General features: G+C 34.1%; 1 protein-coding gene across 5 annotated transcripts in view; it reads left to right on the top strand.

Moving 5' to 3' along the window:
• Positions 1-14,554, top strand: part of CSNK1G3 (casein kinase 1 gamma 3) — a 55,222-nt gene that overhangs the window by 16,366 nt on the left and 24,302 nt on the right. For 3 of the 5 annotated variants that reach the window (XM_054283233.1, XM_054283224.1, XM_054283241.1), the window contains 2 exons: positions 11,089-11,237; positions 12,477-12,711. In XM_054283233.1, coding sequence (XP_054139208.1) covers positions 11,089-11,237; positions 12,477-12,711 — 384 coding nt within the window. Of the gene's footprint in view, positions 1-7,159; positions 7,181-11,088; positions 11,238-12,476; positions 12,712-14,554 lie in introns of those variants that run through there. The other 2 variants (XM_054283248.1, XM_054283253.1) reach the window with 2 other exon arrangements.

The following is a 14,554-nucleotide window of genomic DNA, read 5'->3' as shown; positions in this document are numbered from 1 at the left end:
ATACCTAAAACTTCTCACACAATTTTGTGCCTTTCACAAAAGTGCATATAATCAGTTAGGAAGATGTGAAGTTTCTTACCCTAGTAAAGTGAGTACAGATTCTTTAAATCAGCTATAATTTAGGAAAAAGAAGTCTTTTGATATCTTTTCCTTGAAATTATTCCTAGAGTAGGTAATGTAATTAACTATTTTTCCCATTTTTCTACTAATGTAGAATTTTATTTTATGAGTGGACTACTAACAGTGGTTTTCTACATGTTTGTTCAGGGGCTTTTACATATTTCTACATGTTTCTGCATGTATGTTCAGGGGCTTTTTTAGAAAAGGCAGCCTGGAATTTGTGACAGTGATTTTGATTGTGCTTAAGCTAGAATAAAATCCTACTTGGTATGAAAAGTCTCTGAAAAGAAATACACAATGAACATGCCCATACCACTTTGATTTTGTTACCTTGAATGTGTGTATGTTATGATGAATTTTAATACTTTTTAATTCCTATTTTCACCTTTTTCCTCAAAATTTGGGATCATATGGCAGCTCATTGCTGCTCTGACATTTCAAAATTTCGTGCTACTCTTTTAAAGACTACATCTGGTGAAACCAAGTTTCTAATGTGTTCAGTTAATATAGACCTTTTTTTTTTGCTGATGTACTATGAATGCTTTGCAACCAGGAATTTTTAGAGATTACTTTTGTCAAAACACAACTTTTCTTGTCAATTTCTCTTCCTAGATGGAAAATAAAGTTGTAGATAGGTAATCAAAATCTTGAGTCTCTATGGTTGCTGTTTGGAGCAAGTCATCACAATATGGGTGTTTTTTTGTAAGTAGTTATGAATTGTCAGCATACCGTACACTAACATTGTGAAATAGCTGGTGAGTAGAAAGCTGAGATCTTAAGTGTTTAAGTAATGGGGCATGACAACCCACAAATTAGGTACATTAGCTATCTGTGAATATAGAGGTGTAACTATCTAAAATTGCAAAGGAGCTGTGTAGTGGAGATAAGAATAAAGGTGTAATTTCTAGTTCAGACTGCAGAAGTTAGGCAGTGCTTCTCAGAGGTAGGAACCCTTACAGGAGAATTTATTGGGAAAATGTCTTGGTGAGTGTAACTATGTTTACTTATTTATTTAGTGAATAAGACTGGGAACTGTGTTTAGTGTAGAAACATAGTGAAGTCACAGTTATCCTGCTTTACTTCAGATACCATTTAATTTTCTTAACCCTATTTGCTGGTTGCAACAAATTTTGTCTTTTTCTCTGACGTCTTGTTGAAGTACTGAAAGGGAGAGTCACCTCTCTGATTCTTTGCATGAAGATGAGGTTACCTTTAGGGTGAAAATGTGAAGATAGAGCTGGGGACTTACTGAGCATCATCAATATTTTTGAATAACTTTGTTACAGACTCCTTTGTTTTTGCAGTAACCTGCTTTTATTCAAAGGTGAAAGCCTCTCCCAGCAGAGAACCTTGAAAACTCCTTTGTGGGCTTTTCTCAGGCTCTCCACTTTATTTTAAGGGGTTTTGTGACAAAGGCTCATTATGAAGAAAGTAATTTTCTTTTTCCTATCTACATAGAAGTTAAACAAAGATTGCTGATTCCTTATCTTCTGGCAGCAGTCACTTTTTCTATATTTTTAGGAGTTGGGCCCTCAAGCAGAGGAAGTTATACAGCCTGTGATTTTCAGAAAAAACTTTGTAGTATTATGTAGTTTCTGTTCTTATGTAATCTGTGACAACTGGTTTTAGTTTGCTGATTTTTTGTGACGTGCATATTTACTGTGAAACATAGATTTAAGTAATTTTATCTCATGAACAGTTGAAAACATAGTTTTGGAAAGTTGATCTACTAAGTGATAAATTCAGAAAACAAGTATGTAAACCTCCTGTGTAAAACAGGAGATAGTGAGTGGAAAAATACTTTCACCAGGTCTATCCATTTACGGAGTATTGCTTCGTGGGCAGTGGTCGTTCTTTGATCAGAGAGAGAATGGGTTGAAAGAAGTGGTCTTCAGTATGCAAGTTACAGAAGAGTCTGTCATAGGAGATATAAAAATTGCTGCCATTGCTGGAAGAAATTTGTAATATAGCAATAGTGAAGAGAGAAGGTTTCTCTGATACGCAGTTATGCACCATACTAGAAGTTAGAAATGTCTCAAGCTTTCCATCTTTTAAGCTTCTAAAAATCCACATTTGTAGGTTATCTTACAACAAAGTAATCTTTTCCTTTGCTGTTTATTTGCACAAACTTTTGGCCGATAGCTTTATAACTGTGTGGACTGTGTAGTTTGCGTTTAATTGTAGTGAATTGTGCTTCCCCTTGTTCTCTTCATGTTTACATGTATACTTATGTATTAATAGCAAGTGATTACTAAACTATGGTTTCAGAAGCAATCAGTGAAAAGGGATTTGTACTCCCAGTCTTGTAAGCAGAGCCAATATTTTCTATAAAAACCCCCATGGTTTTCACGAAAAAGAACTACAGATTCCACAGTTTATGCTACAAATTGACTTAGTGTGAAATAACTAATTGGCACAGTGTGAAATAACCTGAAGCTTAAAGGATTAAATTCTTTTAGGCCCTGTGAAATCCTCCTTGACTTGGAGGTGGCAGGAGGAGGAGGGAGAGGCATTAACATGTGAATGAATACTTCTAGAAGAAAATTAGGTTATTTTCTGGCAATATCATCCTGAAAGCAAGTAAAGAAATGTTATTGTGATTACAGATTATTTTACCTTCAAACCCTTTTTAGTGGAGCATCCTTGTACTTCCTATAATCTTGTAGGCATCCTTGATGAAAAGAGGATTTTGAAATGGTATGTTTTCTAGGTATTTCCTTATCTGCAGCCAGTATTTGTCTACTAAGTCTATTTATTTATAATATCCCTTTTTTGCTTTTCTAATAACCTTGTAGCTTGGGATTTTTTAAAATATATATTTGTATTAATCTCTCTCCTAAGTCATGTTGTTTTGTGTCTTGAATGCCATGAAAATGGAAGACATTCTTAACTTAAACAAGGATCAGAGGGTTCCTTTGTAGTTCGGCTCACTGAGAGAAAAAGGGGAAAATAGGCATGAAATATGATAGATGTGCAGCTTTTATACACAAGACTTCGGAACTGAGAGTATTAATTCTCTGTGTTTAATAAAAAGTGGTTTTGTCTTGCATGAGTAGGAATTAACATTTCAAAACTGTATTCCTTTGGAGAGGATCTGCTCACATAGAAGGCCTAAATGTAAATTTGCTCTTAAATATGCACTTTGAAATGCCTGTGAATGTGCAGTAACATGTAGGCGTTTTTCAGGAAAAAAAAGTGAAGAATCTTTCTTAAAGAGGAAATACTTTCAGTGCTTTTGGGCTTTTAAAAATGTTTTTAGTTTTTTAGGGAAATGGACTTCAAACTTAGTAAAAACAACTTTGAAAATTACTTAAAAGATGTGGCTTATTTTAGTCTCATCGTTACTTAGCTTTCATTTAAGTTTTATGTACTAATAGAGTTTTTTATGAAAATTGCTTTCTTTCTTCTACGATAATTTTGTAGTTTAGTAACTATGAGGGTGTTTTCCTTAGGGAGTTTGAGATCATTAGTCAGTATGAAGAATTTTCTAGTCAATTGAATGGGGAACGTATGGATGGAATTTAGAATCTGTGCTTCTAATAAATTTTGTTTAATGTGTATTTTCTTAATGTGCAGATATAAGATACAAGAAAGCTATGCTATCATACTCCAAATAAAATGATTGCTGAATTCTTACCTGAAATTGCGTTAAAGCTTTTGCAATGAATAGAAAACAGTTTTGTATTTTTTATGGATTTTTTAATTAATTTTCTATGCTATCAGGCTTTCTTTGCATGATTAGAAGATAAAGTGTAGGTGTATTTCGTGCACCACGCTGCAGTATAACTGACAGATAGGTATGGTTCAGTTTCCTTTTGCAGAAAGGAGTCTGTAAATGAAAGAAGTTATGTGTTGCATGTTGAAGAGCATAAAAAGGATTCAGCTTTCATTGTCTGATTTTTTTCTAACCTCTCTTAATAAATGGGTGATTATCATAATGACTGAGAGCTTTTGCAAGTGACTCAGAACTCGTTTGTACTTACCTGACAGTGGAGCAAAAGAATGGCAAGCGGCTTCTGCTGCCTAAAGTGAATTAGTAGAACTCCTGTTTGTAATGCTGCTGTTAGAGCATGCTTAGAGCAGTTCTTGTTTATAGCAGCGAGGAGTATCTATTATTAGATTTTTTTTTTTCATTTGAGGTCATTTTTGAGGTCACAGATCTCAAAACAGGTCACAGATCTGTTCAGCAGTGGATTAACCTACTGGTAAAACTGCTGTATTAATATTTCAGACAAAGCAGATGCTCAGTATTGTAAATAACGTTTTATTTTTCTTAACTTTTGGACATCTGTTCTTCTAGCTGAAATCTAGTTAACTTATCCACTTGAAAAACTGGAAGCCATTCACTTTTCTTACAGGGTCACTACTATTGGCTAGTCAATGCATAGGATATATTTGTCTACAGTGGGAAAAGGTATTGTATTTAAGAAGATCATTGCCATTGTGAAATGAGTGCTAAGTATTGCATTCTGTACCTGAACCACTGTGATTTGGTACTAACATTCATGTGACGTGGTCTCTATTGGTATCTAAAAATATGGTTTTTGGTTTTGAGATCACGCGGAGCTGCCTTTGACACAGTGGAGTCAGAGTACTTGGACAGCTGTAATTACACAGTTACTGTTGGATTAGTGATTCAGGAGGATTTCAGTGTGGGCATAATGTGGTTTTGGGAGACACAGAAACATTCCCATACAGTAAGTAGAGTCTGCTCAACATTTTGTAGTCAAGCTCAGGAGAATATTTATTGTAGCATTTAGAGCATGTCTGGATTCACCACATTTTTGTTTGGGAATGTAGCAGAGTGAGTTTGAAATACTTTGAATTTCTGATTTTGAGAGGGGGCAGAGTACCCTAAGGCAAGAACACTTCTTTGTTATGAGGTGCCTTATACATAGTTTAGACATTGCTGTTTATGGTTTTCTTTTTTGTGTTGGAAATGTGTTTGATGGGCTGAAGGCCAAGAATGACGTTCAGTTCTCAGTGTCTTTAGTGGTTTTTCCTCTAGGTGAAGACAAAAATATTTAAGGTGAGAAAGTGTGTTTCTTCATTTAATTACCGTTCAGGCCAGCTTTAGCTGGTGTGTGAGATCTGAGTGTTCAGGGGCAGCTATTAATTATTTTCATATAGCTATATTCAGGGTATGGAATCTCTGAAGCAGATTTTTCTCGTGAAAGACAAGCTATCTTTTGCATTTGAGATAGCTACAGGCACCTTTTGCTGTCACTGCGAAGGCAGTAGGATCTCAGATTGCTAGTGATACCATCCCCTTGGCCATAGCCACCTTGCCTTCCACTTTAGCCTGTGGGAGAAAAAAGAACCCAGCATGATTTCATTGTGGTGCATCGGCGTCTGTGTTTTGCTATAACTCTTCCCAAGACAAAAATTTCAGTATAATAATTTCTTAATTTCTTTTTCAGTTGGTGGACTGTAATGTACTTTACTAGATTGATATTCTATCATACCAAGAGGAAGTGTCTCAATAGCAAGTCTCCTTGAGTATGGTGCTAGAAATAAAGCACTACAGCTAGATTATTGTGTCATGTGATTATTTTTTTTTCATAGATCTTCTAGAAACAATTTAAAATTACTTATCTCATTCTGTGTTATTCAAAATATTTTGGGTTTGATGTTTTGCTGCTATTATAGGAAAAACATTATGGAAGTTACAAGGGTTTGAAGTGAGTTTACGGGAAAACACGAGTGTGATGTGCAGCTGTATTTAATTGGATGTTCCTACTGCTTAGTTAAAGCAGTAATAATTTACTGGAACTTCAAATTTTAGAGTATTACTTAATTTCTAAAACAAGGGTGTTTATGTTTCTAATAATCAATGACAACGTATATTGAAGACAAAATCTCTATAAACTACAGAGTTAGCAAGTAGGCGAGTTCAGGGTAGTCCTAGTTTACATATCTAAATAAAATTTTATTACAGATATGTTAGAGTTATTGCACTTCATATCCTTTCTATACATCTTGCTAGCCCACATTCAGTATGAATGCAAAGTGAGTTTTATTAGTAACTTCACATGAATATTGCTTTGAACTATGCTTCCAGGTAGGTAGCTGAGAATGTGGTCTTAAACTGATGGCTGTTTCTTTATTTTTTAGTCATGCTGTCCTGCTTTATTACTTCTGTTGGAATTTGACTGGTATTATTATGCTGGGGAATCAACAATAAGCAGTTAGTTGAAGTGGTTGGTAATCATGATAAAGTTAAAAAAACTAAACATGCAAGTGATCCTTAAAAACAAAGCTCTAGGCTTAATTTAGGAATATAGTATTAGAGCACTTAAACTGAATTAAATATTGAATCTCTTTACTGAAGAGGAATCTATTCATAGGCACTGTTAATCTGTGTACTGATGACTGCTGCAGTTGTATCATGAGCTGTTTGGGGAAAACTCTGACTCAGTTTTGAGTTTTTGCTGTTGATCTGCTTCCTTTGATAGGAAAGTTGAGTTGCTCAGTTATTAATGTGAATATGGTAATATTTATGTTTATATGAATAAACATAAATGGTAATGCCTAATTTATTTTTTAAGTGTAGTCCAACAAAATTATAAATATGTTGCTTGCAGTTTTTCTTTTTTATGCCAATCCTTTTCCAGGATTTAGCCTAAGGACATGTACAGGATTTTCTGAATTTAAAGTAATTTTTTCCCCTGGAATAAGTGCAAGAGATCTGATAAGAATCAGATGGCAGCTGCATAATAGAGTTACATGATAATGTTTCCGAGAAACAGTAGTTACTGGCCATAAGCCTGGCTGTATGCAAAAATGTATATTGATTTTGTATTGTGACATCACACAGATTTCAGAGATTGGGCTTTGAGAGGCATACAATAGTTGTAATTGTGAAAGGAAGCTTGATAAGACAGTTCAGTGAACAAAGCGAATGTTAGATAAATGGATATTTGATTTAATCATGGTTACAATAAAATACATCTCTAATTCTGTTTTAGTAATATAAATAACTAAAGAAGATTTTTCCTTTTGAAATAGATCTAATTATTTTATTACTATTTCTTCTTTTTGCGAACATATTCTTATATTTGTAAGTAAGAGATGTAGTCTAAGTGTTGTGGTGATATAGTGTCTCATTCTGTGTTTAGAGTTTTATAGTTCGTGGCTGATCATGATTTCAGTGGCATTCAGGTGCTATGTTTCCAGAGACTGTGTGACCTTCTGTGTGTGCTGCTTTGGCTCAAGTCAGAACACACTACTGTGAGTTTAATAATCGCTTCCTTTGAGAGGATTCAAACCAGATTCCATAGAATAACTAGGGAATATTTGTGTTTGTGGCAGTTTGTTAATTTGTATCCTTGACAAGAGTACTAGTATGAATGTGCTGTGAAAGACAGCTGTTACTGTAAATCTTCCAACTAGTTTAAGGTATTTTTGGCTTATGTCAAATGAATTGCCACATATGAAAATTAAGACTGCAAATAAAAGGCAGTGTGATATAAGAAGCTGAATACATGATACCATGATCTGCAAGAGCAGTGTTGTGTATTTTATTGGCATTTATGTGTCTGAACAAATTCTCAGCAATAGGATATAATGCAGATACCATCAGTCTGCTTCTTGATTCGTTTAGAGAAAGCTCTAAAAGGAAATTGGTATTACAAGAAACTGAAAAACACTGGAAAGCTACTTACTAGCTTAATAGCTTTACAAATTTAGGTTGTATTGTATAGAGACATTTTGCTAAGATAATACAGCTCAAAATTAAGTCAGTCATAGATGAGATTAAATGCAAGTGGTATTGCCATTGACCTGTGGGTTACATATTCCTTTGGCTGTCTCTGCTGCCTGTTTATCAAATTAGTTTTTCTTTTCCTGAATGAGGACACGCACCTAAAATAATTGAAGCTATGACATAATATCTGTGTCAAAGCAGATAAATGGAATTTTTTCCTTAAGATACAAATGTGTCTGTGCTAGTCATGTATATTGCTAGAGATAACTGAACAACATGCAGTCTCAAGCTTAAGTCAGGTTTCATGATGAAGTTCTTCAAGGAGACAACCAAGATGGATAATGGTCCAAAGCAGAAATAGCTTATTATTTTCTTTGTTTTAAAGAGATTTGGCAGATACAGTTTAATCTACTAGTCATGTTTTCTTTATTTAATACTTTTTTTGTCCTTTCATCATTGTAGAGGAAGTCAGATATGTCAACTTTAAAAACTTTCTGGACATCATGCACATAAACATGGTGGACTAAAGTATTTGAAAATTAGAGTGTAATCCATCAATTCACATAACTGTTTTAGTGGGCTCTCTTTGCACCCCTGCCCTTCCCACCTCACCTTCTCAGTGGATAGTCAAGTACTTTTTGAATGTTTGGACTTGATTTTGGAGATCAGAGGTGTACAGCAGTAATGTTTTAGGTGGGTAATGAAAGCTAACTTTTATAGAAGAAACTGGAATCCAAGTGATGTTCAAATAGTTAATTTCCAAGTGAAGACTTCTTTGATTTTTTTCAAGAGTAAAATAGGATTGAAATCATACTGGCTTAACATGGATTTACAAATTTATGACAGGGGAGTTACCTAAGTATTGTAGATTACCTTAGTCAATTGAGCCCGTTCAAATGAAAATGTTTTGTACTTGTCAACAAGTATAAATATCTAGGGATAGGGAAATATAACTTGTACCTTAAAAAATGGTTCTATTTTGAGAGTTTTAAACATAGAAAGGAAAGATGTTTAAGTGTTAAAGTAGCTTAGGGGGGAATCTGTGAATCTACTTTTTTGGCCACAAGTAAGTTTCCTTTTTGATGGATGATGAGGAAGTTATATGTAACTTTTAGTGACATTTATGTGACAATCATTAAATTCTGCTTATAACTGGGAAGGGGTAATACTTTTTAAAAAGGATTTTTAAGAATGGGGAGAAGACCTGTCAAGGTACTAGAAAGGATTGAATGGTAATCAAATTAATTGTTAATCAAGAAACCGAAGACCAGTGGCTTCTTTAAATTCACTGCAAGACAACTGAGATGCGTCTTAAAAGCTCAACGTATTTCCTTCTTTTGTTCTTCAGTGGTTTGAGCTAGAGCAATTCAAAATGGAAATAAAATACCTCCTCTTAATGAGTAATTAGCAGTGGAATATCTTGTCAATAAAATAGGGATTTCTTAAATTTCTAAAAATCAGGGTTTCTTTGTTTTTAGCTTAACCACTATCTCTTAAAGATTTATCTAAGAGAGCTTGCATTATCTGTCTGTAGTGGGAGAAAAAGCCTCATATATGTTTTTATTAGTAGCCTGTTACTTTCTGACTTCTGGAGGTTTAGAGATGTGGAGAAAGAATGTAAGTAGCAGAATGACACCTGCTTATTGCTTTTAAGCAAAAGTACTAAGAGTGCTTTGATTAAGAACCAAAGCCCCTAACTTCTACTACTTTGAACTGTTAATATCAAATTATTTTTTCAACATGGGTACTTTTAGACAGGATATGCTCCATATGCACTGCAGAGGTTTTTAAATGTTAAACACAGTTTTGGGATGTTTTGGAATTCTCATCTAATCAGAGGATCAAGTGTTTTAGGTATCTTTCTGATAATTCAGGATGATATTTTTAAATTGAAGAACACTGTCTCATACCTTATTCTGATACAGGATGTAATATGATCAGTACTTCTTCATTAGTAGCAATAAGCTCTCCTGTGAAGTCTTTCTGAAGTGGGTACGATTATGCATTTTGAGTATATTAGTATAGAGACGAGTGTGATGATACATATTGAAAACCAAATTGTAGCTCAAGTCTTCTGAAAACTGAACAGCTGGATTTTTAGGGGTTTTTCTTTAAATATTTAGACTTGTAGGAAAAGAGATTAGTGAAAAACCTCTTTAAAATGATGCTTTGATTTGATGTTAATTTTGCTAAAACAGTAATTGTTATATAATTTTTTACCCAAAGCTGTAGTCAGTACAATTACAAATTTGTGCCCTCAGTGTATCTATAGTAAGGTATGAAAAATTGAAGGCTTTATGTAGAAAACACTTAGAATTAGGGTTACATTTGATCTATAGAGGATGAAGTTGAAATCCAGAGTTTCATTAAGGTGTTCTGATAACAGGTTGGGTACTTCTGTGTAGTGCATTATTGAAAGATTGAGCACTGTAGAAAAAGCTCACATGAAAAGAATACATTTTCAGAGTATTAAATATTTGGAATAAATTAAACAGAGGATGTGTACTAAAGAACAAAAACCCAAAGATCTGGAATAACTCACTTCCCTAAGCAAACAAAATTTATTCTGCTGAATGAGGAAGATGTTCTGTGCACGTGAAAAAGTACAACATGAGTAAAAGCAATTGTATCAAGTTATTTTTAGTTAAATAGACACACAATGCATATCCTACAAAAAGGTGGAAGTAAAATTGGATCATAAGGCTTTAACTATTTATACTTTCAAAATTCTGGATTGCCTGTGTTCCTAAGGCAGGTGTTCATTTAAAACTATAAAGTCCAGACTGAATGTATCATTACACTCTTGGGTTCATTAATCTCTTCTTGATTTTTTTAAAATGATTTCTCTAGATAATAAGGTGCTTTTATTCCTAAAGGTAGGAATAGCCTTAATTTAAAAAGTTTAATTTAAGTATATTTTTTTGTACAAGAGCTTATTTAAAGTCTTCCTAGCATTTCATAACCGTGTTTCAATTTATGGTTACAAAACTAATAGAGAGGTTCTGATTTTAACTTTTTATACAAATCTCGATATCTTTCACAGGTCAAATACGTAATAGTACCCTTTTCATTAAAATTTTTGTGACTATCTTCAATATTCCTGTTGTGTCTTTTACCTGTAGTTTTTAGGAAGTTTATTTTTGTTTCTATGTGAAAAATGTATTTCTAAGTTATGATCAACTTGAAATTGGGTAGGAATTATACTGCTATGTACCTTAATCTTAATTAACCCCTTATCATTACTTTGTATTTTCATTTTACAGATGGAATACCTCAGGTTTATTATTTTGGCCCATGTGGCAAATATAATGCTATGGTGCTAGAACTACTTGGACCTAGTCTGGAAGATTTATTTGACTTGTGTGGTAGGACATTTTCTCTTAAAACCGTTCTTATGATAGCCATACAGTTGGTAAGTAGAATAGATGTTAATTTGAGTGTTCACTAGAATAACTATATCAGTCTTCAATGGATTAAAAGCTTACTTCACTTAGGAGATTTGCATTTCAGTTTTAAATTGATGATGGTGGTATTTAAAATTCTTGTCATACAGTTTAAGCAGGAATACTCTTAGATTACTTTCATTTACTTTGTTCCAGTTTTTCAAATCAGTGAATGTAATTACTTGTGTCTTCTGAGTTTTTGTCACAATCTAAAATAATAAATTTTGATATACTCTTTCAAAAAAGAAAACCTTAAAGAAATAAAAGTAATTTTAGCCCACACAAGCAGTTGTATTATGAGACTCCTAAATAGCATAAGTATTTTTTTTCCTGGGCATTCTTATAAGAAAGCAAACAAACAAATGAAAAATTTCCCAAATTCTTCTAGAAATTGTAGCACAAAATTATTCAATGAAGAATTATTCTGTTTTTTGATGATTCCTTATTTGGTTCTGACTTGAGGGTGGGTGGAAGTGGAAAGAAGGACAATTAAGGCTGTACATATTTACCAGATTTCCACCTCCCTAAACAGTGATATTTTTACGTGTAATGGTTAAAAATAGCTGTTTAAAACATGACTGTAGTTGTATAACAGACTCCAACTACAAATGTACAGACATACAGACACATAGAACTTATGTATAGCCAAGTTCTTTTTGTTAAATGCTCAAGTCCTCACAAGTCCAGAGATCAGCTTTATTTAATACTTCCTGTTCTTTTTCTGAATGTGGAAATTTTGATAGAAAGCAGTCCAGCTAGAATGAACTGGCATAATGATGAACTTTCAGTGCGTCTCTCAGTTATATCTTTAATATGTAATAGATCAGACTTTGCTGCTTACTGCTTGGTGACATAATTTCTGGTTTTACTTTTCATGTACACAAAACATACTTGTGCCAGCTGTTTTGAGAGGCAAAAGCATCTGTTGTGTGCAAGATTCATGACTAATGTCCAGTGTGAAAGTTTCCAATACAACAACTGATGTATCTGCTTTGGAAAAGTGTACAATTTTCATTGACTTTACTGGGAGATACTTCATTAAGACAATATTGCTTTGGTCTTAAGATATTAAGAGGGGTGATATTAGGAGGGGTGATTTCTTCTATGTGTAAAGCCAATATAAGATATTTAGCATCTGACACATTTTAATGTGGCAATCTGAAGCTTAAATTTAACTTCCTTGTCTATTTTTTTTTCTTTTATTGAAGATTTCTCGTATGGAATATGTCCATTCAAAGAACTTGATATACAGAGATGTAAAACCTGAGAACTTCTTAATAGGACGACCCGGAAACAAAACCCAGCAAGTTATTCACATTATAGACTTTGGTTTAGCTAAGGAGTATGTAGATCCAGAAACAAAGAAGCACATACCATATCGAGAACACAAGAGCCTTACAGGAACAGCTAGATACATGAGTATAAATACACATTTAGGAAAAGGTACGTGTGCTTTTGAAGTACAGAAACAGCTGTGATTTGTCATAAACCATCTTGCTTTCAAGTAACAGTTTTTGTCAGTCTGAAGTCATTAGGAACTACAAATTTTGTGTATTGTGCAAAATATAGTTTGCCCTTATGGAAATACTGTTTATGAGAATAATCTTTTTTTAATTGCTAATCATCTTGATCATGTTTTGGGTATTGTTCTCTTTGTTAGCTTTCCTTAAAAGAAAAATGTGGTGTATCTTTTTGTAGCATAATACCTTCACATTATAAGTATACCATGGCAGGGTGAAGTGTCCAGGAAATAGGTGTGCTTATTAAATACACAAAAGTCAATAGGTTGCAATAGCATGGATTTTCAATGCTTCCTTGCTTTTTTGATCTCTTTGAAATGCGCCATAAAGTAATAAAACAGCTTAGAGATAATGCTGATTTCTCAATTTTTTAAAATTTTTTTTTAATGCTTACACTGTTAATAAGGCATTGCCAGAATCATTAAAGGTTATGCCAGCAAGCTAAAGTAATTACAGGATGTCTATAAAAATAAAAGTTGTCTTTATTGATTGAATAAATTCACCTTGAGAAAGGTATGAGTACTCAGATCTTTGTTTATTACAGCTATAGAGAGGTTTTCTGGTGAAATCAGTTAGACCCCTTTGAATTTGTGTAAGCCAGTTGTTTATCGCTGCATGGTAATCACTAATTAGGTTATTCTTTGAATTGATCATAAAAACATTGCACAATACTTACAGTTTAACGGTAAGTATAACTGTTAAAATGCAAATGAGAAACCATTCACATTTCTCAGACAGGAATAAGGTGCTTTATCAATAAAGCAGAGCGAGGAATCACTTAGGTTGGAACATATCCTCAAAGTCATCAAGACCAACTGTTAACCCAGCACTGCCAAATCCACCACTAAAGCATGTCCCTAAGTGCCACATCTACAAGGCTTTTAAGATACCTCTGGAAGTGATGACTCAGTCACTTCCCTGGGCAGTCTGTTGCAATGTTTGAGAACCCTTTTGGTGAAGCAAATGTTCCCAATATCCAATCTAAACTTTCCTATGGCAAACATGAGGCTTTTTCCTTTTGTCTTGTTCCTTGGGAGAAGGGGCCAATGCGGCTACACTCTCTTTTCAGGGAGTTGTAGAGAGTGATAAGCTCTCCCCCAGACCTCCTTCTGTAAACACCCTCAGCTCCATCAGCTGTTCCTCATAGGATCTGTGCTCCAGACCCTTCACCAGCTTTGTTGCTCTTTAGTGCAACAAAGTACAGCACCTCAAGTGTAGGGTTTTAGCTTCCTAAATCTAACTTTTGGAACTCAGGTTCTTCAGATCAAAGAAGCATCCACTATATTTTTCAGGCATAAATGGTGATGTCAGTGTAAGGTGACTGTTACACTTTTGACACTGGGCTCTCATCTCCACTAGCAGAATATACTTCTGATTATTACAGCATTTTCAACAGTGGCACAACCCCTTTTAAAATCAAATAGTTTTTTTTACTCCTCCTTAAATAAATGATTGCCCCCAAACCTTTTAAGAAAAATAAACCAAAATGTAAAACTGATAATTACTTGAAAAGCAAACTGAATTTTGATTACATGTCTGATATTTACACAGGATGTGGTTTTTTTTGTCTAATGGTAACTTATTTAATCGTAGAATGGTTTGGGTTGGAAAGGACCTTAAAGATCATCAGTTCTGAGTCTGTTGCCATAGGCTGGAACACCAGGTTTCTCAAAGCCTCATGCAAATTTGCCTTGGACAGTTCCAGAGATGAGACATCCACAGCTTCTCTGTGCAAGGTGTTTCAGTGTCTTGCTACTCTCACACTG

Source organism: Melozone crissalis, unplaced genomic scaffold (genome assembly GCF_028551555.1).
Source record: "Melozone crissalis strain CALT ecotype California unplaced genomic scaffold, PUWL_Pcris_2 ptg000005l_1, whole genome shotgun sequence".
Taxonomy (NCBI): domain Eukaryota; kingdom Metazoa; phylum Chordata; class Aves; order Passeriformes; family Passerellidae; genus Melozone; species Melozone crissalis.
This window is presented reverse-complemented; position numbering and strand designations above follow the sequence as displayed.